Source organism: Camelus ferus, chromosome 17 (assembly GCF_009834535.1).
Source record: "Camelus ferus isolate YT-003-E chromosome 17, BCGSAC_Cfer_1.0, whole genome shotgun sequence".
Taxonomy (NCBI): Eukaryota; Metazoa; Chordata; class Mammalia; order Artiodactyla; family Camelidae; genus Camelus; species Camelus ferus.
The window spans coordinates 39456238-39483367 of record NC_045712.1 but is presented as its reverse complement, the minus strand read 5'-3'; the positions used below and the strand labels follow the sequence as shown (position 1 = coordinate 39483367).

At 40.9% G+C, this 27130-nt stretch overlaps 2 protein-coding genes across 7 annotated transcripts in view; one reads left to right on the top strand and one right to left on the bottom strand.

The window, feature by feature from the left end:
• The window catches only part of ACKR2 (atypical chemokine receptor 2), a 54946-nt gene that overhangs the window by 7585 nt on the left and 20231 nt on the right, over nucleotides 1-27130 (top strand). The window contains exons 2-4 of one of the 4 annotated variants that reach the window (XM_032459111.1): nucleotides 6259-6501; nucleotides 10106-10327; nucleotides 22730-22787. In XM_032459111.1, coding sequence (XP_032315002.1) covers nucleotides 22757-22787 — 31 coding nt within the window. In that variant the 5' untranslated portion in view covers nucleotides 6259-6501; nucleotides 10106-10327; nucleotides 22730-22756. Of the gene's footprint in view, nucleotides 1-6258; nucleotides 6502-7012; nucleotides 7085-10105; nucleotides 10328-22729; nucleotides 22788-24705; nucleotides 24726-27130 lie in introns of those variants that run through there. The other 3 variants (XM_014556419.2, XM_032459113.1, XM_014556420.2) reach the window with 3 other exon arrangements.
• On the bottom strand, nucleotides 28-14255 carry HIGD1A (HIG1 hypoxia inducible domain family member 1A). Of its 3 annotated transcripts, XM_032459128.1 has the most exons (5): nucleotides 14077-14255; nucleotides 7769-7910; nucleotides 2608-2722; nucleotides 1853-1987; nucleotides 28-1007 (listed from the first exon to the last, which is right to left on the bottom strand). In XM_032459128.1, exons 1-5 carry the CDS (start codon nucleotides 14097-14099, stop codon nucleotides 958-960), a joined length of 465 nt encoding a protein of 154 aa, XP_032315019.1. In that variant the 5' UTR covers nucleotides 14100-14255; the 3' UTR covers nucleotides 28-957. The 3 variants fall into 3 exon arrangements, with proteins under 3 accessions (XP_032315019.1, XP_006181396.1, XP_032315020.1); XM_006181334.3 differs by lacking the exons at nucleotides 7769-7910; nucleotides 14077-14255 and adding an exon at nucleotides 6827-6957; XM_032459129.1 differs by lacking the exons at nucleotides 7769-7910; nucleotides 14077-14255 and adding an exon at nucleotides 6827-6924 and having other exon boundaries at nucleotides 2608-2718.

Below are 27130 nucleotides of genomic sequence, written 5' to 3'. Positions count from 1 at the left end.
TTTCCAAGTTGAAACAAATACAAAACATTTGCTAGGTTCACTTACTTTATTAACACTACATTTACCATGTTATCACCATGGAATGTAAATTCAGGTTAGACAAGAGAATTTCACAAGTGCAACGAGTTTTCTGTAATATACCAAAGGTGGTTTATAACGTCTCACCAAACCAGCTTGCTTATAAATCATTAATCACTTCCATTATAATTTATTTAGTTTAACATTTATGATTCTTACAGAGAATATAAGTATTTTTCATTTACCTTTGCATTAGCACTTAAAATACACTTCTATTTCAAGATGACATCTAAAAATTATTCTAATATAACAGCAGCAAAATATAATTCTGCAATTACAAAAGAACTAAATGGGGATCTGTAATTAAGTTATTCTTCTGTTTACAAGTATGATTCTGAAATAAATACTACTAGGATGCTCTGTTATCAGCTTTTACATTTGACTTAAAAACACACACATACGGTCAGTTGCAGGGCCAGGTTTAAGACCAACCAGCCCTTAAAACTGAGTACTCAGTCCACAAGGCAGTCAGAAGAGTTAAATTAACTAAGGTAAACAGGATTCCAACGTTACATCAAAAGCATGTGATATTCTGCAGCAACTGGGAGTACTTGGGACTGGCATGTTGTCTTCTGTAGAACTAATTTTATCAGGAGAGTTTAAGAAGGTGAACATTTTACTACCACCAAGTGCATTTAAAAGTGACATGTTTCTTTTGTGCTAATCTGACTCCCCTGAATGACCTGGCCAGTGAACTAGTCACCAGTAACTTGGTCACCAGGCAAATCAAACCTGCAAGAAAGGAAGCCAGTGTTCAAATTACCATGTTATTGTCTGACCCACTCAACCGATTTATTTTCAACATAAACATATAACCTCAATATGAGATGTCAAACTAAAGCAAGCACCGCCAACAAGACCAAGACAGCATCTCTTCTTCTAAGGTTTCCGTTTTGCCCAGAATTCCTGATACATAGAATAGCCCATACCTAAAGAAAAAGAATGCTAGTTAAACATTTAAATATTTTCTTCAATAGTAAGAAAACTGTAAACAGTTCATAAAATAGCTAAAAGTAGCACTCTTCCTAGCAGACAATATTTACAAGGGGAATCAGACCCCAGCCTGCTTATACTCTTGTCTTCTTAAACAATTCACATTTCTGAAGTTCTTTTTGCATAGTTTCCCAAGTAGCTCAAGGCTAGTATGACCGGCTCAGACTGTTAAAAATATAATCGATATTTGTCTGGCAACCTTAAAAAATCACTCTCGGTACATAATACCAGATAAGGTAAATGAACTATAAAGTCAATTAAAGTATGTAATATCTTTTCCACCTTCAAAAACTCAATAAAATAGCAATCATATCTCTCCCGGATAATGGATCTTACTACCAACCCTATTTGCATATCTAGACTCTTCAAAGAAATTATAAACTCAACGATGCCTAGGATTGTCTTTCTTTAAAAGCTTAGTAAAATTCTATTATAGACAGTAAAACTGTGTCACTATTTGAACTATTTCTATTAATCCAGTTTTTAAATGAAAATGAATATGTGACATTTGCAAACTGCTTTAAAATCAGCTAAAAGTATCCACCTTGTTTGATTTACAAAGAAATCCACTAATGGGGAACCACACATTTTTTTTTTTAATATTTATTTTGTTTGTAGGGTTTTTTGGGGGTGGGTAATAAGGTTTATTTATTTAGTAATTTTAATGGAGGTACTGGGAACTGATCCCAGGACCTCGTGCATGCTAAGCATGTACTCTAACCACTGAGCTATACCCTCCCACCTGGAACCACAAATTTGAAAATGTTCTGTAGGAACCTACCAAGAGTCATTGCTCCCACAACAAAGCCTTGGGCTGCCACACGCATGTGGATCAGATGAACGGACATTTTAGTATTTCCTCTGCTTTTCAATTTATATAATCCGTATGCAACAATTGCTGCAAAACCTGCCATTCCTGTGAAACAAATAGTCATGTGTATGTCAGATGCATTGGAACGGGGAACCAAGATGATTTTTACCATCAATCAATGATTTTTTATAAAGATGTTCTGAGACCATTACTTAGCTAACATACAGACTTTCTAATTTTCCTGCCTCAGATCCAAAAATCCATAATTGGTAGCAAGCAGTAGCAGATCCAGAAAGTTAACAGCATCTTTAAAATGTTGGCTTGTGGGGCCAGGAGATAAATTTCTTTGAGTGTCAGGGGAACTCTTCCTCTCTGTTCTATTCCCATCCCCGAAGGGATCAGTTAATATAAGCAGAGACCTTAATAAACTGTAACTGTGATAACAGCTTTTTTGTCTTTTGAATCCTTCCAGTAGATCACTGAGGCTGAGGGAGGGTCCCAACACATTCACTGAAATAAGAATCAATAAAATAAGTATGAATACACACAGAAGAATTTCTATAATGAAAGTTATATCATGCCAACCTCAGCATATTTTAACAACATATGAAAAAATATTTGAAAATCAGTGCTTTTAGGAAATGCTTGATGAACAAGTTGACTACACTTCTATTGTGTTAAAGCTTACAGCAGATTGATTATTAGAACATCAAAGTCAAACTTACCAATGGGGACAAATGGTGCCTCTCTAGCTTTTCGGATAAGTTTAGATCCCTCATCTTCATCATATGAAGAAAGAGAAACATCTGTGTTGCTTGACATAGTGATTGAAGGATCTTCCTGAAAAAGAATTTCCATGAGGTTCTGCAGCTAAAAGCATACCTTCTTTTATAAGACTGTTCCTTTTAAGTGGTACCCAAAAAGGCGAGATACTGGCCAGATCATTGTGTGAGTAAGGGGGCAGTTAAAAAAAAAAAAGTCATTTCCATTATCACAGAGACCAAAGGTGCCCTTCTCTCCTGTCAGTCATTTTCCTTTACATAGGAAGCTAATAGGCATTTCATCACAATGAGGTAATAACATTCAATTGCACCTCAGTCATAGTAACTATGTACATACTTCTTTCCCACTGAGGTGATCTGAACAGCCTGTAAACTTTACCCTTAGATAAAGTAAGGAAGTCAGACATAGTACGGAAGTGTACAAGTCTCTGATTAGTGTCAATTATAATAAACTCTAAAGTCCACTGTCCATCCCGCTACTCATACAAAATCTTATCTTAGCTTCTGGGTTTTTCAGGCACATCATACTCCCTTCTGTAATAACAGCCCTCATTCAACACTTTGCTATTCAAGGGGCGTTGGTAATAGTCAAGCTCCTCAAAGACAATCCAACTCTAGAGGTGGGGCTTAGAGCTAGTTTGAAAAGTGAAATCATCCCTCCAAGTCACCATCCCCATTGGGAAGAGTTCAATTTGTCGTCTGACAGAGAAGAAAACCTTAATCCAGAGGACTTGTACAGTATCACACAGCTAGACAGGAGAAAACAAGGATAAGAACTAGACCTCTTTTTGTTTTGGGTGCTCCATTACCTACTAATTGAGTAAACCTCTATTTTCTGAACTTTTATTATATACAAGGTTCAACAAGTTCAAGGTTCAGGATGCTCACTATATACTTGAGGAGATAAAATATAAACACTGAAATAATGGTTCACAAATTAGATTTTTTTTTTTAAAAAGGAGAGACATAACAGTATGATTACTTGTCAATAGCATAACAGAGACAATGACAACTGAACTTAGAGTGTGCTATCTTTAAGCTAAAGTAGGTTTGGGAAGTTTTAGAGAAATAAGAAACTGGTCTCCAAGAAACTGCATAGATGGAGAGATTAAATACTGTATTTGTTTTAGGCCAGTATGTTTATTAGTTTCCTTCATAACTAACTAATCATAAACTTCTAAAAGGCAAAAGTTCTTAACTTTTGTCTTAACACAAACCCTCCTCCCACCTCCCTCCCCAACCCCACATTCTAATCATGTTAAACTTCCTACAGAGGCTGTCTAAACCTCCAAGCCTCTGTACAACCTGATTCCTCTGCCTAACACTTTTCTTCCCTTTCCTTCTTCAGATACTCTCTTCCCTGGCTAACTCCTCCATTTTCCAGGTTCTTATATTAACAGACCTCCTCTGGAAAGTCTTCTTTGAACCTCTAAGTTTAGGTTAAGTGCTTTGGTTTTGCAGTCCCATAGGAGTCCATGCTTTCTCCACAATAACTCTCTTGCTTGAATCTTTGAAGTCAGGAGGCTACATCTGCCCTCCTTGTATCTCTGTCCATTGTCTGGCACAATGCTTTGCATGTGGTAAGTATACCACAAAATGTTTGCTGAATAATTTTAAAAGTAATATTTTTTCAACAACTAAAACTATTCTCAGGTAATTTATTTTGGAATATTTAGTGAAAAGAATTATACACATTTTTGTAGAGTTTAATCAGTAAGAAAAATGCCAAGCAATATGTACTTAAGGGCTTGTTTCTTTTTTAATTCTTATATTGTATCTATGAAAGAAGAAATGATAACCTGAATAGGTCTTGCTTGGATCCTTGCAACCATGAGACAAAACCATGATATACCACAATCCAGTTTTGAAAACTAGCACCTTCTTTTGCAGATATAAAAGCTTGTTTTCTTCCTTTGCCTTAATTTTTCCTCAACTATGATGTCATTTGGGGAATTGTCTTTAAAAGCAAGCAAGTTGGTAATTTTTCCTTTAATCTCTCACATCTAGATCACTGTAATTGTCCAACAGGTCAATGGAGCAAAAGTTTTTATGTCCCACCTCCTTTCAGAAGGGAGGAGGATGGCTATCTACTGTATATAAAAGAAAATCCCTGGATCTCCATTCCTCACCCCTGATACAGACCCTTAAGTTTGTATGGGCAGGACATTTGATCAGAAAGTAGCCTATGGGGTAAGAATCAGGGTGTGATGGAACCATGTAGTCATCATTTGCTTTAAGTGACTAATGATAATCTGTCTCTGATCCAGAACACCTTGTATGCACATTTCAGGATGAAATTAATAAAGAGGAATATTAAAAATCCGACCCATCATAATTATTTGTTATTATATAGTTCAAATCATATTTTATATGATCTTATAAATTCTAACAGTGTTTATCTATAACACTCCCAAAATATGAGATTTTGATAATTCTCTTCCTAATGACCACCTAGAAGTTTTCCAAGTAATCATGATTTACAGCTACCTAAATTGAAAATGGTTAACTTTTAAAGTATCAGGGTCAATAACTGCAAATCATATAACTTGAAAATAACAATCCAGATGACTAATCCATGCCAGTAGCCTTATTTTACAGATAGAAAAAGGGTTATGAGGGGTTATGTGAACCCCTCAACAGTAATACATCTCTGACAGAGGAGGATTAGAACCCAGCTCTCCCTACACAGTCCAGGGTTCTTTTGATTGCCAATGTATTGCCAAATCATCAGTCTTATAATATTGGTATACATGTAATCTGAAAAATATTAAAACCCATTCCTTAACAGAAGCCCACACCTCTTTGACTTGTAAAAAAAAAAGCCAGTCAAGCCTAAAATTGAGTAGAACCTTCTTCCCCAAGGCTTAACTCATCGAACAATTTCATTTGTTCACTAGCACCACTTCTAGATTTTCTTTTATTATCGTTTTCTCACCCACCCACAGCAACTGACTCAGATCTCTGTCAGAAAGTTGAACAGGTACAAAAAGAGGCACCGATAACCAGATACTCAAAGCCAGCTTGGAAAACACGAACCTGTCTGTAAACTTAGCAAGAGACTACTGAAGACCTTTTCAAATGAATGGGAACCTAAAAAAGGCACAAAGGAAGATGCGATGCCTGGCATCAGGTGGTGTAACAGGTCACAGGATCCACCATCTAACAAGAGTGGTTTCAAATTTTCATGTTTCATCAGGAGTCTGTCAGCTTATCTAAAATGGGGGCAAAGGCCCCATCCCGGAGATTCTGATTCAGATGGTCTGGAGCAGGACCCAAGGAATCTGTATTTTAAGAAGGCCCCTTTAAGTGATTCTGGTGCACAGGGAAGCAAGAGAACCCTTGGTATACAGAACTCAAACACGATTGTCAGGCTGGGGCCAGGTACCACTAGAATCCGTCAGAACTTTTCATCCAAACCGGTCGTGCCTGAGTACTTCCGGAGGCAAAGGTTCCTTCCCTAGGGATTACCCCAGAGGGAAACAGATGCCTCTCACACCGGTAATATAAAAGAGACAAGCGAATAAACCTGCCGAATCATTTCTGCTGATCCTAATTCTAATCCTGTGCTATATTTTGTAATCTCTAACTTGGCAGGTTTACTCTTCAGGAAGAAACGTGAATTCCGTCCAGATGCTTGATACAGGCCCTGGGCCTTCTGACTCTCCTGGCTCGAGAAGAAGCCGAGGTCGGGAAGGTCGTGTGCTTCAACCCTCCCTTCAACCCTTCAACCTTCCTCCCCCTCTCTTCCTGTGACCTTGCCACGACTCCGCGGTCAGCGAGCTCTTCCTCCCAGTCCCTCCTCACCCATCGCTGGGCCCCGCTCTCAAGAAGCTCCGGGTACGCTACCGGGTGCCCGCTCCCCGAAGTCGGCCCCAGCACCCCCGCGAGGCTTCCCTCCCAGCCACAAGCCTTTGCCCCTCGTAGGCTCCGTATGGCCCCATTCGACGGGGCGGCAGGCCTTGTCTTTGGACCCCCAGCCTCCCCTGAACCACGAGGTCGGGCCTGAGCCCAGCCAACTGGACATCGCCCCCTTAGCATTGCCTCCTACTCCTAGCCCGGCGATCCTCAACCCTCCCAAGGTCCGGCCCAGGGCGGCCTCACTTCTTCCCATCCCGAGGCCGGGAGCCCCCAGCTCCCAATACCCCGCCAAATCTCCACTTACCAACTACAACAAGCCCGCTCAAGCACCAACCGGCTTCAGGTCCCCCTCCCGCACTCGCCGTCTGCCGGCTTCTCCATGTCCCGCCCACGGCCGGCCTCAGCCAATCGGAAGCCGGAGGCTGGCAAGAGGGTGTGCCGGTGCCGGCTGGTGGGTGCGTGCGTGTGCGCTGCGGGTGGGGCGGCAAGAGCGAGTTCCGGGTTGGCTGGAGCGACGTGCGCGGGCGCGGCTCCGGCTCTCACGTGGGGGAGCGCGTCAAAGGTGAGAGATTCGTGTTGGCGGTTCGGCTGAGGAAGCTTCAGGCTCCCCCTCCCCCACGCCCCGGCCTTGGGCTCCGCGGTACTTGAGAAGACGCTTGCCCTTTTCTCCTCGGGCCCCGGTGGCGGCGAGCACTTTGAATGCCATGTCCCTTGCTCCAGCGGGCGGGGCCGGCCCTTGGGAGGCATTGGTGAGGTGTGAGCGCGTCCCTGCCTTGGGCGGTGGGGCGACGGGGCGCTCGCTCCCTTCCCACGTCCTGGTGTTTATCCGTCGGGAACGTGTGCTTTCGGGCTCCTGTGGTGGCGCTTCCACTCTAGTGACAGGCGGCTGTTAATTGTAAGCACGGGGTCGCTAGAGCTGCAACCTCACTCAGACTGAGGTGACTTACCTGAGGGAAGAAATGTCAGGCCCCTTGTGACTGAACTTTCGGAGAAAGAGACTGGTTTGTTCGTAGCCAGTAAATATCTGGTGAATTTGTACAAAGCATCAAGCACGGTACCTTGGGGACTATAACGCTGACGAAATTAGAATCTGAATATAAACCACAGAAGGAGATAGATTGCCAAGTGCTCTGTGAGGAGCCCGGTGCCATGGGCTCAGGATTCTGAAAATCTCTTGTCTCATAGTCGAGTTAAGACACATACGGGAAACATTCATGCTGTGTCTGATAAGTTAAAAACTCCATACCTTGGTTGTGTGGTGTGCTTTTAAGCTCCTTGAGGGCACGTGTTTTGTCTTGTTCAGGCCGGTGTCTCCTTGAACACAGCCCAGGTAGGGTCTCAATGATGTTAAATGAAGAAAGGACTTAACTCTTGCGGTAGCTGGAAGGCTTGAAAGATAAGTAGGATGATCAGGGACTTAGGGTAAAAGCGCTTGACTTATCATAACAGACAGTGCAGAAGCAAATATAAGAATCCAGTCATCTCTTAGGCATTGAGGAGGTTTGCAGTAATGTAAAACCATGCCACTCTTCTGATTTTTTCTTTTGGGAAATACTTTTTAATGAAAAGGGTATTCACGCTAAAATATATAGATAAATGATTGATAGCCTGACAGATTTGAATATGAAAGTAAAGCAAACATCATCAAGTTCCTTGATTCTGGAAATACAAAGGCCGACAGCAGTAGTTACCACAGCATATTCATTCCTGAAGGGAATTTATACAAGTCAAAATGGTATTAGCTGATTTGCTAACTTCCAGAGAATGGGATTTGGGGTCAGGCAGACCAGTTGTTGTCAAGAGCTGAGTGCGTTTGGTAGTAAAGAATGCATCAGAAACGGACTATCAGCATTACCCAGCCGGAAAAGTTAAGACTGTTCAGTATGTGGTTTGTTATATTCTTTGTATTGAGGCGGTATCCTTGGTCTTAGCATATGGAAGGCTGCTACGTGCAGTACTGTAAGCAGGTAGGGTAGGGAGGTCCCTGGAGAAAGAGAACTTGACATAAGAGAAGCCATTTTAGGCCTAAGCCATTTTGTGATGTATGCCTGGCCACAAGGCTTGCCCTTGAACAGGTCTCAGTAAAAATCACCTTAAAGGGAACAAAAGAACAAAACTGTTATCAAGCAAGGGAAGTAACAATAGCAAGGATAATAAATCAGTCGTGAGGACTCCCAGTTCTGTTTCAATGGTAAAGGTTAGCCTGAAGCACGTTCTTGGTAGTTTTGCAGAATTTAAACCCCCTTCAAGCACTCAACCACCAGATCAACTGGAACCCAAGGGATGATGATGTTGGCTGTTTCTGACCCTTGGGACTTGAATCAACTAAAGCTTAGACTCTGTTAACTTTTGCCCCAGTTCCATGCTAAGATCTCTGCTGAAATCTCTTCATGAATATGCATATACCACCCAAACCCCTTCATGCATATGCATGTACCTTGGCTTAAAACTTCCCCAGTTTTACAGTTCAGGGGAGACATTGCTTTGGGAAAGATTCCCTTTGTTCTTCCTGTTGCAAGTAATAAATCCTTCCTTCTCCCAATCTTTGGCTTGGTCATGTCTTTTGGCTCGACACCCACCAAGAGGTAAACCCACTTTTCAGGTAACAGTCAACCCTCTACCACCTTGACAAGGACTGCTTCTTTAAAGCAGCTGTAGTCCATACAGACCAGTCCCCAGGGAGAAATGACTAGGGTCCAGGCCATGATAAAATTCCTTTTTTTATGTTACTCTGTAACATATCCATAGCTGAACTGAATTAACTCTTCTTCCCCCTATTCTGGATACCCCTTCCTCACAAGCCTGCACTTTCTCCTAAATTTCCTGACTTGGTTGGTGGAACTTCTCTCCATCCCATTAACCCAACATGAAACTTGCATAAATCCCTACTCCTAGTTTTGTGCACACTTAGCCAGTGACATCCTGGTAGATAACTGAGTAACGAGGGGCCAGCCTTGGGCAGATCTTTGGCAGAGATGAGACTGTGCCTTCCCTCTCATAGAACTGTGCTCTGACCAAACTGGACCGGATTTGCCCGATTCCCATACGCAGTGACATTGAGAGGATCATTTACACAGGAAAGCATTATACAGGAAATACATTTGTGCAATTTTAAACTTGATGCAAGAATTTTCATTGATGGTATTTTCCAACAAAAAGCTGTGAGATTGTCACTAAAAAATGGATCTTGGATTTATTGCAGTTCTTCAAAATTTCTTTTTGTTCTTCCTCTTAGTTGCTTTGGGGTGGGGTAGGTTGAGGGGCAATGGGCATGGAACTTCTCTAACCTAGCTGAAGTTCCCCTGCCTCTTTCCCTTGTTTTGGAAAGAGTTGGATTTAGGATTAACAACAGAACCGTCTTATCTTAAAATTTATCTAATTTTATATCCCATATAATTTATTATATGTCTTTTAGTAGAGAATAGTAGGCAGAATTTGGTCTTTTTAATATTCACTTTTACGTAGTTTTAAAATCAGAAAATTTGTAATCTTATATAATCTACATAACTGAAAAGGGTCATTTAACTAGATTACATAAAAGCAGAACTGATCACCAGAAGAAAAAGATTTCTGTTTACCACAGGTGAACAGCTCTTTCCGCCAGAAAGGATGAACATGATTTTCTACTTGGGCTCCCCAGCCAGTTCCTGATATGTGGTATGATGTCGAGCACCACCGTGGTTGTGCGTGAACACTGGGTTACAAGGACCTGGCATCAGAACTTCTGTTACATTTTGCCCACAGCTCCTGGTGGTGTCCTGCACATGGTAAATACTGGTTGAATGACTCAAGACTCTCTGCAGAGGTGAGTACCTGAGTTCAGTGACAGCGGCTACCTTTCAGCCTCCAAGGCTTCAGTAGTTGGGCAGGGGCTGTGGGCTCCTGTGGCTTCTTAATTCTCTTGATCATCCATCAGTCACAGTTTCCCTTTCAGAACCTACCTCTCTTCTCTCCCACTGCCTTGGATACTGATTGCCTCTCTGCTTTCCCCTACTCTGACTCACCCAACAATGACTTAGGGCTATTTTTATAGTCTAATTCTCTGAGAATGAGGTGCCTCTTCTGGGAGGCCCATTGTACTCAACAGCACTGCAAATAGGTTTTTATTGACTGATCTCCAGGCTCTCCCAAGTCATTTTGCCATCACACTGACTGCAAGGCACCATCTGTTTGTCTTGATGGCTTGATGAATTGAGGGCTCATAAATGTAGCTGACATCTAAATTAGATTCAAATTTCAATAAGGACAGCGGAATGACCTCCTTTGCCAGAGATGGATGGACAATTACTTTTATGACTCTGAGAGAAAAATGGATTCTGCAAACAGATCACTTCACCTGAATTGGTGACCCTTAATTACTTTACTTCTCTATGCTGATGCTTTTGCTCAGGGACAGGAACCTGCCTGCCCTGTTTCAGGAAGAACCAGAAAGGAAAGATTATCTGCCTGACCCAAGTTCACTCAGTGAATCAGCAGACAAGTGGTAAACCATCAAAATCCTTCTGCTACTTTGCTTTATGAGGTTCAGAAGAGTTTTTCAAGAATGATGAGTATTAAAATAACTGTAGAAAAGGTGAGCTTATGACCTTGGCCTGTTGCTTAGTGCAGTATGGCTGGTTAGAGGGAAATCACAGGCAGTGAGATGGCTAAGCATTAAGTGTACTGTGCAGATTGTGATTCTCTAGAAATTGGGTGGACTGTTGGTTTAGTGTAGTTCACCAATAGTTTTAAAGACCACTTCTGGCTAATTTGTTCTTTTGGTTAGCTGGGATCTGGAATCCTTGTGGTCCATGGGCTATTGCCCTCTGCATCCCCACCCCCTACCCCTTGCAATCACTAATCTATTTTCTTTCTCTATGGATTTGCCTATTCTGGACATTTCATAAAAATGGAATCATATAATATGTGAACTTTTGTATCTGGTTTCTTTCACTTAGCACAGTGCTTTCAAAATTCATCCATGTTGTAGCATGTATAGGTGTTTCATTCCTTTTTGATGGCTAAGTAATTATTTCACTCAATGGATATATACCACGTTTTGTTTATCCTTCATCAGTTATTGGACGTTTGGATTGTTTCTACTTTAGGTTATTATGAATAAAATTATTGGGAACAGTCATGTACATGTTTTTCTGTGGACATATGATTTTCTTGGTGGATCATATGATAACTTTTATGTTTAACTTTTTAAGGAACTCCCAAATTGTTTTCCAAAGGGGCTACACCAATTTACATTCCCAGCAGCACTGTATGAGGATTTCAGTTTCTCCACATCCTCACCAACATGTATTACTGTCCATCTTTTTGGTTTTTTGTTTTTTAAAATTATTTTTAACGGAGGTACTGGAGATTGTACCCAGGACCTCGTGCATGTTAAGCGTGCTCTCTACCACTGAGCTATACTCCCACCCCCCGGGTCCATCTTTTTGATTATAGCCATAAAATGGTATCTCGTTGTGGTTTTTTATTTTCATTTCCCTGATGCTAGTAATATTGAATATATTTTTATGTGCTCATCGGCCATTTGCTATTTCTTTGCAAAAATGTCTTTGCATACTTTTACCATGATAGGATGTTGAAGGTTTGTCAGATGCTTTTTTCTACATCTACTGAGATGATCATGTGGTTTTTGTCCTTTATTCTAGTTATATGGTATATTACATTGGTTGATTTTTATGTGTTGAATCAACCTTGCATTCCTGGAAAAATTCCAATTTTAATTAATCATGGTGTATAATCCTTTAAATATATTGTTGGACTTGATTTGCTAATATTTTGTTGAAGTGTGTGTGTGTTTGTCTATACCCACAAGGGATATTGGTCTGCAGTTTTCTTGCAATCTCTTTGTTGGGTTTTGGTATCAGAGTAATAATGGCCTCATAGAATGAGTTGGGAAGTGTTCCTTCCTTTTCTATTTTTTGACAGATTTTGAGAGGATTGGTAGTAATTCTTCTTTAAATGTTTGGTAGAATTCATAAATGAAGCTGTCTGACCCTCAGATTTTCTTTGTGGGAAGCTGTTTGATTACTAATTCAATCTCTTTATTATAGGCCTATTCAGATTTTTAAATTTACTTCCAAGACAGTTTTGGTAGTTTGTATTTTTCTAGAAATCTGTGCATTTTATCTAAATTATCTAATTTGTTGGCATACAACAAATTGGGTAATTTTTCATAGTATTCCCTTATAGTCCTTTTAATTTCCTTTTTATAATCCTTTTTATAATTCTTCATTTCTTCCTGTTGTTAGTAATTTGAGTCTTCTCCCTTTTTCCCTAATCAGTCTAGCTAAATTTTTTTCAATTTTGTTGGTCTTTTTGAAGAATAGCTTAAAACTTTTTTCTCTATTGTATTTTTGTTATCTCTTTCATTTATTTCTTCTCTAATATTTATTTTTGTCTTTCCTTCTTCTTGCTTTGGTTTAGTTTGCTCTACTTTTTTGGGGGTCTTAAGGTAGAAGGTTAATTCATTGAATTGAGGTCTTTTTTCTTTTTTAACATAGCCATTTACAGCTATACATTGCCTTCTAAGCATTGGTTTCACTGTATCCTATAAGTTTTGTATGTTTTGTTTTTGCTTTCTTTCATTGCAAATTATTTTATAGTTTCCCTTGTGGTTTCTTCTGTGACTTGTTGGTTATTTAGGAGTGTGTTGTTTAATTTCTGCCTAATTGTGAATTCCCCAAATTTCCTACTGTTGTTGATTTAGTTTAATTCCATTGTGATCAAAGAACATATTGTATGATTTCAGTTCTTTTAAATTTACTGAGACTTGTTTTATGGCCTACCATATGGTCTGTCCTGGAGAATGCTCCATGTGTACTTGAGAATAATATGTATTCTGCTGTTATTGAATGCAATGCTTTATCTGAATTTTTAGGTATTCACTTTTCACCTGGTAAAACAGTATTCATCCTTTGAGTCCCAGGTCCAAAGGATTTCATCTGTCAAGTCTTTCTTAATCGATCTCACCAGCTAAAATGTACAATTTCCTCATTTGAACTTCTGTCACTCATGAACTTCTGTGATATATGGATGTGCCAACACCCATAGCTATGATATAGCCTTTATTACAAGTTAGTCTTTCTAAACTCAGATGTTATGATGCTTCTTCTGTGCAAAGACTATGTTTTAACTGTATCCCCACATCCCTGAATATAGAGTGTTCAGTAGTAACTTTAAAGCATGCCTTTGATGGGGCAGGGGAGGGTATAGCTCAATGGTAGAGAGAGTACTTAGCATGCACAAGGTCCTAGGTTCAATCCCCAGTACCCCATTAAAAAAATTAAAATAAATAAATAAACCTAATTATACCCCCTATCCCCCCAAAAAATAAAGCATGCCATTAAAAGGATGAGAGAACTGGGTGGTTATTGAATACCTCTTAAACATTGAGTTGTAGGCTGTATACTTAGAGTAGAGCAGGAAAAGAAAGGCATTGCACTCTGCCTCTGGGGAACCTACAGCTTAGTTTAGAAGACAGAATATCTGCATGAGAAACCTTTATCACAGGATCTGATCAAGTGCCAAGACAGGGGCTCTAGGAGTTAGACTTACCCACTTTGTCTCTCTCCATGCATGGGGAGGAGACTTGCAGAGTTGTGAGGTTTGGAACAACCCTCAGGACTCCTGATTTCCAGCCATCAGCCACTGTAGAATCCTCTGGCAGCTAATCACCCAGGCTCTGCTTGGACACTTTCACCCACAGGGAGAAGCCCCAGCACTCCCACTTAGGACTTGATGATTGTTGTTTGCCAGCTTGGGGTGGTGAGGGAAGATTGAATTGCTTTTAGCTACCACACGCCCTTCAATCGTTTGCACAAAAGGAACTATAAAGCCTAAAAGAATATGTGTAAAGTCAACAAGGAAAGAAAAGAGCTCTAGTCATAAGCTTTAATCTCAGTGGAATAGGTCAAAGATGCTTACATTACATTTTGATGTCAGGTAAGGAAAGTCAGATCAGTTTCACTCTGAGAGGGTCACTTCTGGGGGAACCAAAGTGAATTATTTTCTGAGGCCTATTATTCTCTCAGAGCCCATGTATATGTGAATGTTCTGGGAAAGTCTGAGGGTATGACATTTGGTGAGGTGAATTCATCCCACATACCAGTTAGACATTTTTTTTTGGTAGCCATTTTATTTATTTATTTATTTAAAAAATTTACATATATGTACTGTTGATTATGTCTAAGAATAGTCAAGAGCTTTAGCTTTTAAAACTTACATAGTTATCAAAGGAATAAAGCCAACACAAAATAAGAATCAACAGAATGCAATAATCCAATCATAAAGGACAGTCAAATGTGCACTAGTTACACATTTTATTCTGTCTGATTTAGGATAAAGACTGATGATTTCTGGGGCTAATCAGGGTATTTCTGGAGATTTCTTGTCAGAAATACAGTGTGATGGTTTTCAGACCAGAATGTAAATTCTTCTCTAGAAACCTCTGAAAATAAAATTACATTAGAAAATAAAATTTTATTATGAAGTACTTAACAAATTGGTGGTATACATTAAATAAAACAGGAGGGCAATACTAGGGCTGGCCCATAGTCATGGATAACAGTTGACTTAATGAGTAGTATCTTTGTTCCAATCTTCTTGGTCACATTTATTGACAGCCAGTCAGAACAGTCCTGGGAGAGGTGAACATCAGGCCCTCTGATACTGGAGAATTAGAGAAGAGACAGAGCAGGTCTGGTGGGTATCAGACTTGAGCAGGGTGGAAGATTGGGTGAGCTGTGGATGGAGAGAAGGGGAGAAGACATGAGGGTCGGTGAGAGGGCCACAGACTTCAGACATGTAAGACATACTGTTTGATCTATGCAAAGTACTTTGAAGGCTGTAAACCTGGGCTTTGGTAGAGGCAAGGCACAGGAAAATTGCTCTCCGTGTGTCCACATAGGTGTGTCAGGACTCTGACAGCTTTTGAACAGATTTAGCTTACCATGTGCAAAAAAGTCATACACTCAACTTTGCACTCTAGGCAGTAGTTCCTATTGACTTGATGACTAAGGCAGTCCATCTCTGACTTAGCAGGAATTCTCTTCCCAAGGAGGTCAGGGGAGAAAATGGGAGTGGTGGGCCAGGAATAAAGGGCAGTTCTGGGTGGGCCAGAGTAAGTCACCTTTCCCAATGCTAATACAAGGAGATCAGGCCAAGGGCTTATGCCTCTGCTGTTTATTCTCTTCACCTTTCCCCCCAGTCCTGGCTCTGCCAGCTCTTCCATCCTTTGACTTTTCTGATACGACCCTTGAGTTAGGGTCTAATTTCATAGATAGGGACCCTGAGGCCCAGAGAGGCCTTATTCCTGTAAGATGCCAATTTCAGAATTGGGACTAGAAAGCCTTTTTGATGACCAACCCCTTGCACTCTGTCCTCCACCATGTGGCTTTCCTTTTTGAGTCTTCTCCCCATTGTGCTGAGAGGCAAAAAGGACACAGAATGGGACACGGCAGAAACTTGGAGTGGCCATCCTTAACTATAAAGTGCCCTAGGGGACATATGGAGAGGCAGGAGGAGACAAGGCAGAGGCCCACGTTCCATGACTCTGTTCCCTCCCTTCCTTCCGTCTGTGGTGTAGTCCCTACAAGTGACAAAATCTTGCTTTAAAATTGTGTCTGTGACTCCCCCACCCCCGACAGTTTGGCATAGTCAGCAAGATACGGAGCTACGCAGACTCTAAGAAGAGCAGTAGGTGAAATGCAGGGTGAAACAGCAAGTGCCCACCTGAGGAGATCCCTTCATGTCTGACTTTTACGTCCTCCTCTCCTGCCTTCTGTTCCTGATGATGCTGTATCTGAGTTCTGTCCCTGGGCTGGTTTTCGTTTCAGAAAGGCTTTGTTGCTTCTGACAAGCATCATAAACTAAACCTGTTGGTCTGTTTGTCTGGCCTCTGTTGTAACCCTCTCCTCTCAGACCCCTCAAAATCAGGTGTACTCTGTTTCCCTTTAGGTTAAATAAATGTTCTATGGATGCTCCCATCTGGGTCAGGAACGGAACTCCAACCACCCCCTAGTCAGTTAATTTTAAACATTTTGGTGCCTCTTTTGTACAACTTGGAATTAGTATACCAGAGATGACCCAGAACTTCCAGGACTGATCCTGGGACCATCATTTCCTGAAATGTTCAAGGCAAAACAAACAAAAAATTTCTGTCATGGCCAGATTGAGTCAGAGATCTGTGAGAAAACAAGGCTTAAATTAAAGGGCTAAATCCTTAATTGCCACCCAGTGGAAAAACCTCACTAGGAATATTGGTGAAATGATTTTCTGGGAAGTCTTTTATGTACCTGTAGAAAGCCCCTGATAGCAAAACATTAAGCCCCCCTATTTTTAGAGGAGGCTCGCCAGTTTCTACTTAATGACTTCTTATTCTAAATCCACTCTGCATTGCTTTGCTTGTGATGTTAGAACATTTCTTCCTTGTCAGCAGGCTCAATATTAAGCTCTGTCAGTAGGGGGTGCTAGAAGGCAAATTTCATCTGCATGAGCAGGTGCTGTCCTATCTTCCTATTTTCTGTCTTCTGCCTACTAGTACTCTAGTTGGGTACTAGTGGGAGAGTCCTGCTTGCCAGTCAAGGCCCAAATATTGAAAATACTGTCAAGATATAATTAATATTAAATTATTAATGAGATATTTCCATTCTTTTATTTGTGCTAAGTCTTTGAAATCTGATGTGTGCTTTATACTCCTGAATTCGGACTGGTCACATTCACGTGCTCAATAGCCACGTTGCTACTGTATTGGACAGTGCAGCTTTGGAACATGGTTTGACCACACATACTTAATGGGAGTGACACTTTGGGAGATAGTTTAAGAAAAGAAACTACATAAAAATATTAGACTTTATTCTGGAGATTTATTGATCATATTGATATTATATTTTTAAACCTTTTCCTGATATTAGATATAAATAAACAGTAATTATTATGCATATTATTTTAGGAATCAACATTTTCAGTATAAAAGAAAAGGAAGTACAATCATAGAATCAAGAATTTAAGTAGAAACACTGTTGAGCATTACTCAATCATGTTGGTATTAACCTGTTTACTGGTGTCATGAAGAATACAGAAACTGTTTAAAAAAATAGTGGTTAGGAGACATTTTCTGATACAAAGGGAATATTAGTAGAATGAACCTGTTCTGTCCTTGAGTCAGATGAAGCCATGAGAAATGTCCAAAATCCAGTTGGATCTCATTTTAAAGATCCTCAAGAGTTATGTAGTCCCGTGAATATGAAAGAATGCACAGTTCCATCAGGTCTTCATGTCTGAAAACCAAATGCAAAAGACATTACTATGAAACATCAACTTCAAAGTATATTTATGTAAAGGTGTTTACATATCTTAACACATGCACTTTATACATCTTAAGATTTCAAAACTCAATCACATAATCAACATGGCTAGGAGCTGCAGACTTTTAGGGAGAAAAAGTATGTAACAAAACTTGAACCCAGGGAAGTGGACTAGATGATCATCCCCTATTTATGTATTTAGGTATATATTTATGTACTAACTTTTTTTCTGGAGTATTATAATATCTTGGATTTGCTTTAAATTTTTTCACCCAGTCAGTACCACTTTGATACTGTGGAGTGAGTAACATAATCATATATGGAGTTTAGTGTTGTCTCAAATAAGATTCTCAGCCTCCCTGCTCAGGTGTCTGCTAGTAAGTAGCAGACACTAGTATGATAACTGCCTTCCTTAGGTAGGTAAACGTCTTTTTAACCTGGGACACTTTAGAATAAAGCATAGAAATATTTAAGGGAAGAGACCCATAGCATGAATTTTTTGTGTGTGTGAAATAAGTGGCTTTGCATATTTGATGTATTTGTCACAGGAGGGTGGGTTTGTTCTGGTAGAATGATAGCTTTGTAACTGGCTTAAAATATTTGATCAATATAGGTATTTTTTAAGGTAAATTCTTATTAAATTATTCTTTTTAAAAATTTTTATTGAAGTATAATCAGTTTACAATGTTGTGTTAATTTCTGGTGTACAGCACAATACTTCAGTCATATAGGAACATACATATATTTGTTTTTGTATTCTTTTCACCATAAGTTACTAGGAGATATTGATTATGGTTCCCTGTGCTATACAGTATAAACTTGTTGTTTATCTATTTTATATATATTAGTATCTGCAAATCTTGAACTCCTAATTTATCCCTTCCCACTTTCTTGGCCCCCCTGGTAACCATAAGTTTGTTTTCTTCCCACTCCCTTTCCCCACTGGTAACCATAAGTTTGTTTTCTATGTCTGTGAGTCTGTTTCTATTGTAAATAAAAGTTCGTCTTTTTTTTTTTTAAGATTCCACATATAAGTTATATCATATGATATTTTTCTTTCTCTTTCTGGCTTACTAAATTATTCTTAACATTGAAGCATCTAAGACACCTTTAGATTCCTAGTATTTAAAGTTTAGTATATTGGATTTACAAGTATGAATTTCTTCCCAGAAAAGCTTTGTTTAGTAGTTAAAGTACACAAAGGGAAATGCTTGAGATGAAGCAGGCCATTGTGTGAATGCATTTATAAGCACCCTGTTCTGTCTGTAGCCCCTTGTCACTTTCCAATGTAAGAACCATCACAGAGCCAATGGAGTGGGGCCCCAATAAAGAAAAGGCTGCCCACACACTAGCAGGTTGCTATTCTGTGCTGTCTGTTTATAGCCTCCACCAAGATGGGCAACCTGTTTTCCTCAGGTCCCTCCCTTCTCTGTGCCTGGCAGAGCCGCCATCTTAGGGCACAATTGGATGAAGGAGCACCATAGAATAAAAAAACCTGCTAGGCTTGACCTGGGTTTTCCCGTGTGTTGTTTTTCTTTACATGCACTGTCTTTCTTCTGTTACTGGTAATGTGGGGAAGCACCCAAAAATGATGATCCAAGCCTTAGGAGTTGCCCACTGGATCTGAATTGTTATGCTTCTCTGGGTAGCCTGAGGCGACTCCTACTGGAAGGCAGGTGCTACAACAGCCAGAAGAACGACTCCAAAAATGCATTCCTCTCTGGGAAAAATGGGCTCATCTAAACTCAGACTGATGTTCTCATTTTATTGGACAACTTTACAAATGTGTGTAAATCATAAACCACATACATATCCCTTCCAAATTCCAAAGGCCTGGTGAGATAGAAGCAAAACTATGGCACCAAGCAAAACTAAATAAAACTTTGCAACAAGCAGGCTTTACAGGACCTGAAGCCCATCCAAGGAACAAGATGAACTCTAACGCTGCAGTTCTTCAGTCTACCAGATCTTGAGACTCAGGCCATATCAACATTGCTATCTAGCTGGTTTTCCAGTAGTGTCATTCCAACCCTGAGGGATTTCTTACTTGTCTGTGGATTTCTTATTGTCAAGCACTCAATTATGTCCTAGGTTCCTTTGCAGCCCAGGCCACCCTAGACTCTATATAGCACATATGTTCCAGCAGGTTTCAGGGTCTGTGAAAATGAATTTAAATAAAGAACTTGGAGGGAAAGAACCCTATGATGTTCTCTTGACCATCCCACAGATGTGACTCTGGGGGGCTCTTGACCATCTTCAAGGATGCAGGGGTGACAAGCCACAACTACATCAAAACTGAGAGCAAATGAGGTAAATCTGGATACCCTTCTTAGAGACCACCAAAACCCTGGGAAGACTTAGAAAGAAGAGGTGGGTTACTTTGTGGCATTCAAGATGGTCTGAATGAAGACCACACGGTGTAGGACCATGTGGAGATGCCAGATAAATAACCTCAGGTCTAGTGTGTGAAGACTCCTGGGATAATACTATAGGATCCTTGAGTCCTCACCTTGTTCACCACCAGAGTTTGCTGCTGCATATCAGGAAGATCCTTCTTCCCTGCTTCTTTCCACCATGGCTCTCTCGTTCAAATGTCTTTTGCAGTGGTGACCCACGACTACCCAATAGTTCGTACACAACAGACTTTAGCATTGTCTCTGAAGTTCTCTGATTGCTGCTTATTCCACGTTTGGGACACAATGTGCTATAAAAATTTCCCCCACCTGAAGACTACCTAGGTCAGACGTGGCTCCTCCCTGACATAGCATGTTTGTTGGTTAGCTGCTTTGGAATATAGAGAACTCCTCACCTTTAGGAACATTTGGTTTTATGCTCTTTTTCTAGCACTAATCATTGGAACTGGGATTTTTGAATTTGGAAGTCCCAAGGTAAAACCTGTAGGGATTCTAGGACAAGGCCTAATGCAACTAAGGATGCCACTGGGGTTTCACAAACCCAGGAGTTGTCTTTTGCCTCTGTAAAGGAAGAGTAAGATAGCTCATGAACTTAAACTGTGGCTCAAGGTAGATGGAAAAAGATAACCCATAAAATTAAAGAAGTATCCCAGGTTCTTCACTCCATAAGAGTAATCATCTTTCTGTTGGTTCAGGTAGATCCTGGACATTGGTGGACAATTGTTGAAAGTAATTCATTACAAATTAATTATCCTGATTGCAAGATGAACTCTCTGTATTTTATGCTACTTAGAGTTTGCTTGTCATGTTACATTAAACAAGCCTCCCTCCCAACTCTTAACTTTTTGAAAGGCTAAACAAATGGTCCTCTGAGGAGCAGAGAAAAAAAGACGATACTATGTGAAATTATTTATAGGCTGACAAGACATAGTTGTAGCTACTAAATATATACTATATGTAGAGGTTACATCTATCAAAGGGTGGATACAGAGGAAGGCAGCCACCATCATCCCCAGAACTTCATGTCATTTTTTTTCTGAAAAATAAACTGAATTAGCAGAAATCCTTAACTTTTGATTCTTTTCACTGAAACTATGACCCTCCTTATGTATCTTCAGTGTTTTACTGGACATAAACTCTGACCTCTTTCACTATGTCCATTATCAGATGCCCCTTCCAAATCCCTTCTGAAGTTTGCTTATGTAGGTTCATTGAGCACAGGCCTAAATGTAAAACCTAAAATCATAAAAATTCTAGAAGAAAGCATAGGAAAAAATCTTTGTGACCTGAGGGTGAATGGACACAAAAAGCACAATCTATAAGAGAAAAAAATTGTTTGGACTCCACTAAAATTAAGAACTATTGCTCTTCAAAAGGCACTGTTACAATGAAAATGCAAGTCACAAACTAGGAGAAAATATTTTCAAATCATATACCTGATTAAGGAATTGTATCCCTGATTTACAGAGAGCCCTCAATACTCGATAGTAAGAAAACACTCTGCCAATTTTTTTTTAAATGGGCAAATGATTTGAAAAGACACTTCACCAAAGAAGATAAATGAATGGCAAGTAGGCATCTGGAAATATATTCAATATCATTAGTTCTTAAGGAAATGCAAATTAATACCACAATGAAATACTACTTCACACTTACTAGAATGGCTAAGAGTAAAGACTGACCAATCCAAGGACGTAGGAGGATGCGAGCAATTGGAACTCGTGTATTTTGCTGGTGGAAATGCAAAATGGTACAGCTACTTTGGAAAACAGTTTGCCTGGTTCCTTACACACCTAAACATACACTTACCATACAACCTAGCTGTTCCATTCTTAGTTTTTCCCCAAGGGAAGTGAAAACCTATATTCACCCGAAAACCTGCACATGAATGTTTATAGCAACTTTGTAATCACAAAAAACTGGAAACAAACCAAATATCCCTCAACTGCAGAGTGGATAAACAGATTGCTTCAGCCATAATTGTTGTTGAAGGGAATGTAATTTGGTACAATCACTTTGAAACACTGTTTGGCAGGATTTACTGAAGACAAACATATTCCCCAGCAATTTCACTCCTAGAGACATACCCATTAGAAATGCCTAATGTGTTTGCCAAAAGGCTTATACAATAATGTTCATAACAGCACTGCTGTAAAAACCATGTGATGATGAGTTTGACTCCATTTTTTTTTGGATTTTTTAAATAATTGAAGTACAGTCAGTTACAATGTGTCAGTTTCTGGTGTATAGCATGATGTTTCTGACTCCACTTTTGATGTTTGACCATGACAGCCTTCAAGCCCCATCACTCCCCTTTTCCTTTTTTGCCCCACTCCTGGATAAGAAAACCCAGGTACTTGCTTCCTTGGTGTGGGTGAGGAGTTAAGACCACTCAAACTCCAGCCAGTGGAAGAGGGAGTCTTCATCCTGGACCCCCCTCGCCCCAACCACTGTGAAAACTAGAGCCACTTACCCTTTCTTCTTAAACAGGTCCTGCTCTCCCCAGAAAGCCTTACTATGTGGCTGATAAATCTTTCAGATCCTCTTGGTGAGTGTACTACATTATTAATCTCCAGCTCTAAATGAATTTTTGGATGGGTGGAGGGAGGCATGGATACCACTGTCCACAGAGCAACCATAAAGCAAACCCCAAACTGGACATTATTCAAATGCCAACTCAACAGATAAATGGACAAATTGTCGAATAATCCCCTAATGGAACCTATAGGGCCATGCGAATGAGTGAACTACAACTGCATATAATCTTGCAAACATAATGCTGAACAAAAGAAACCAAACGAAAGAATATACTCTATATGACTACATTTAAATAAAGTTTAAAAACTGGCAAAGCTAATCTATGATATTAAAAGTTAGGATAGTCACCACCATTCTTAAAGTAGCAGGTTACTGGAAATGAACACAGAAGGGGAGGTTTTCTGAATGTCAGGCTCAGTCTAGGGGGAAAAAAAATCAGGGACTGGATGAAAGGATGGTCCCAACTGTTCTGGCTCTGCTGGTTCTGCTGACAAATTGAGTGTGAACCAGCCCCACCCAGTGGACAAATATAGAAATGCATGTCGATCTTAAAAGAGGGAGGTGACGGGCCTCTCCTGGGAGCCTCATTGTGTCAGCCAGTTTGGGGAATAGGGTGCAGATTATGGGCTCAGAAATGAGATGGAGTGTCTTAAGAAGCATCTGAAGTTAGCCTTCATGTCGTGCCACAAGTATCTGGCCTCAGCCAGACTGAGGGGGACAAATGACTTCTCTGACCTGAGAGGTAGGAAGCTGAGGGCTCCACTCTCCCCAGGCTTGGTCTACTTCACCAGGCAGTCTAGGCTGGGTTTGCGTATCACCTTTACTCAGGTGTTAGATGCTAATCCAGTAAGGCAGGTAATAATCCCCATTCACAGATGAGGGAATTGAGGCCTAGGTGACTTGGTTTGTGAATGGCAGAATTAAGGTTTGAACTCAGATCTGTCTAGCTCTAAACCAGGGCTCTAGTACTGTCTTAACCTTTTTTGTGCCATGGCTCCTGCTGGCAGGCTGGTGAAACCTATGGACTCATCTCAGAATAATGTTTTAAAAAGCATAAAATAAAACACATTAGATTACTGATCCTATTGAAATTGCCAAAAAATGCCAATCCTATTAAAAAACAGGTACCAAGATTTTTTTTTTTCAGTTGTGTCCTGGTATCTGCTATATATATGTTGCTGTATTGATTTTTTAAATATAAGATAAAGCAGTTGGTCTGAAAACAACCAGAATTTCTAGGAAGTAATGACGGTATATAGTTTGAGATGTCTGCTATGATGGTGATGTGAAAGAAACTATCAGTGATTTTACTGGTGACAGAGTCACGGGTCACATTCCATGTGAAGGAAATGCTGAATTTCCATTAGAGGCCAATGAAAATAAAGATGTTATTCTGTTCCCATCTAAGTTCACAGACCTCCTGCATAAAAGGCTTGGGTCCACTGGGGATCTTTGGACCCCAGGTTAAGACCCCCTGAGTCTCTTGCCTCTGACTCATCTCCCGTTCCTCCCTGACTGTTCCCAGCCTTCATTGGAAACCAGCCTGTGAGCTGGTAACTCGCCAAGAATGTTGGGTGTTTGCTGAACGACAAGGAGAGACCACAGGGCTCAAGAGACATCGAAGGCCTCTAATACCTCAGGCAGGCTGTTGGACTCAGAGGTACACAGAGGAATCCCTTCAAGAAGCTCTCAGGCTAGTAGAGGCAGTGTCTCCAAGTAGTTTATGGTTACCTTTCAAATGAATTAGACGAAAAGTGAGTGTTTTGGAAACAGAGGAAGAACAGCCTTTTGGGACAGGTAGTCCAGGAAGGTGTCCTGTAGGAGACAACACCAGAGATTGGGGGTGGACAACTTCAGAGGGGGCAGTGTAATGTAGTAGTTAGGCACACAGGCTATGTTGTCAGATGACCTGAGTTCAAGACCTGACTCCATCACTTCCTGGCTGTGGGTAAGTCGGCCTGATTTCTCTACCCTTGCTTCCTCGTCTGTAAAATGGAGTGACCCGAACATTTTATAGGGCTGGTGTGAAGATTAAATGAGTTTAAATACCATTAGCCATGATAATGGTGCTGCTTATCATTGGAGAGGTAGACAGAAGGACGAAGTCTTTCTAGGGGTTAGGGGCAGCTTGAGCTGTGCAGAGACTGGATCATATTTTTGTGAAAGGAGCAGAGCAGGGAGGGCCACTTGCTCTATGATTTAAGGTGGAACACAAAAAGCATGTTTTATTTGCATAGTTGTGTTTTTGTCTTATTTTGCATTAGGAGAATAACTTCAAAATGTCACCAATAGTACTCCATAAGACAGGGCTAGTGTGAGTACTTATATTTTATAAAGTGATGGTTTGATTTAGAATATTCGTAGAATAATACATAGCATAGGTGGTACGGGGCGTGGCGAAGAATGTGAGAGTGGTAGCAATGCCTGGTTTGAATCACCAGATCAGGAGATAGGAACCACCTTCGCTTAACAGAATTTTAGAGAATCTCTTGGCCCAGCCCAGCATTCCCTGCAGCCCTGAATGGGACATGGAGGCTGACAGTAAATACACAGTTTTTAGGAAAAGCCCAGAAATGCTGTCCACATCCTTTCACTTCTGGTTGCATTTAAGGGCAATAGTTTAGTCTGTGGGTCATCACCCAGAAGCGAGTTGTGAAATCAGTTAATGCGTCATGTCCAGCCTTTAGGAAATATGTAACAGAATAGAATCGAAAATAAGAAAGCACACTGAGGGTAATCAGGGTAATTATTATTTTGTGAAACTTGTGCCGTGGACCGCCAGGTAAAATGCATTTCCTGCCCTGTGGGTTACAGGCAAAAGCATCTGTTCAGGTGAATACAGGCCTGCCTCCTAGTATGAGTTCTGCTCCTGTCTGCCGCCTTGCAGGGTGGTCTCCACACCCTGTAAGCCATGGAGGCAGATTAATTTTGCTGGGTGGCTAACGTGTTATGCTTGTGTTTGGGGTACTGATTTAGCCAAAGTGTACTTGAGCCCATTTATATGCCCAGAGCCCTCCACCTCTGAGGGATTGCATTCTCTAGGGTGGGAGGCTTGTGATCAGGTCATATAGGCCACTGGAACTTTTCACAGTCACCTTCCTGAGATCATCCAAATGTTCCTTTTTGCAGATTTTCAGCCCACACCCAGGGCTTCTGCTTCCAAACATTTCATCATATCTCCAATCACAGCATTTTTTTTTTATCTCATGGTTTCCTCATTTTGTGGCCACACTTCCCACTGTGATATGTAATATCTGGGTGGAGCATGTCCCCAACCTGAAGCAGCCTGTTTTGCTGGCTCACCTCCCATGGGCCGTGCTGTCCTGTGAAACCTGAAGAGGTTTTGTCTCAGGGGTTCGTTCCTCTGCATTCAGTTCAGCAGTTTCCTCCCATTGACCCTCCCCAGGGGTGGCTGGGTAGGAACTCGAGGGGACAATCCTTAGATAGAGTATACAGATAACTGTCCTATGGAGACCTAGAGACAGAGATTTGAGTGTAAATTTTAGTTTAAACTGTAGGAAGTTGCCGTTTTTATAAGGCAAAGAATAGCAGCTATTGGCAATGTCATGTGGTTCAAGCACTAGTTTATTTGGGAGATGGAGACACAGGCAGTATAGTGGGGAAATGAGAAAGGGGAGGGCAGGTCATGTAAAGGATGTGTTATCAAACCAGTTACTCCTGTGGGTAGCTGGAGTGTAATCCCATTGGAGAAATTCAGGAAGACAGTATAGAACACAAAACTCAGAGTTATTCCACCCAATGGACAAAGGATGTGGGCTATATTTGCAACAACCATTGGTTGAGGGCTCATGAGCGGGTGGGAAGCATTGTTTCCTTGGAACTTCTAGCATGCTGCACTGGTGGGCAGGAATGAAACAGGCTTTGTCAGCCAGAGCAAGCCCTCAGATGAAGCTGTGTGGGTATTGCCAGTTGGGAGTCAGCCAGTGTATACTGAGTGGGTGAGGACAGGGTACAGGCGGACTAGCAGCAGCCCCTGCTGCAGAAGCTATGCCCTTGGATTCTGAAAGTGCCGCTAACTCTTGGCCACAAACTCAGGTATACAAAAAAATGTGGTCATATTTTTGTAGAACAACTTAGCTTCTGTTTGGAGACTCCAATCCACAGGATATTGGAAAATAAATCTCAGTCACCATGAGAGTCCCCCCTTTGTCCAGAATTGCATCAGATCTAGGTGATTCAGTCAGTGCCAAGGCCCAGATGAGCGTTGCGCCACCGGGTTCTTGGTGGCATCTGTCCATATGGGCCTCCACCTAGACACCATTTCCTGTCTCCCTGTTGGTCACCAGCCCTATGAATGCACAATCAGTATGATCCACCAGCACCTTCAGGCCT

Excerpts from the sequence above, each read along its gene's own strand:
- HIGD1A (XM_032459128.1), bottom strand. The coding sequence starts at position 14,099 with ATGCATGGAGAGAGACAAAGTGG. Across the intron at positions 2,723-7,768 it reads AAGCACACCACACAACCAAG|GAAGATCCTTCAATCACTAT; the intron begins GTATGGAGTTTT and ends ATTCTTTTTCAG. Across the intron at positions 1,008-1,852 it reads TGTGGGAGCAATGACTCTTG|GTATGGGCTATTCTATGTAT; the intron begins GTAGGTTCCTAC and ends CTTTTTCTTTAG.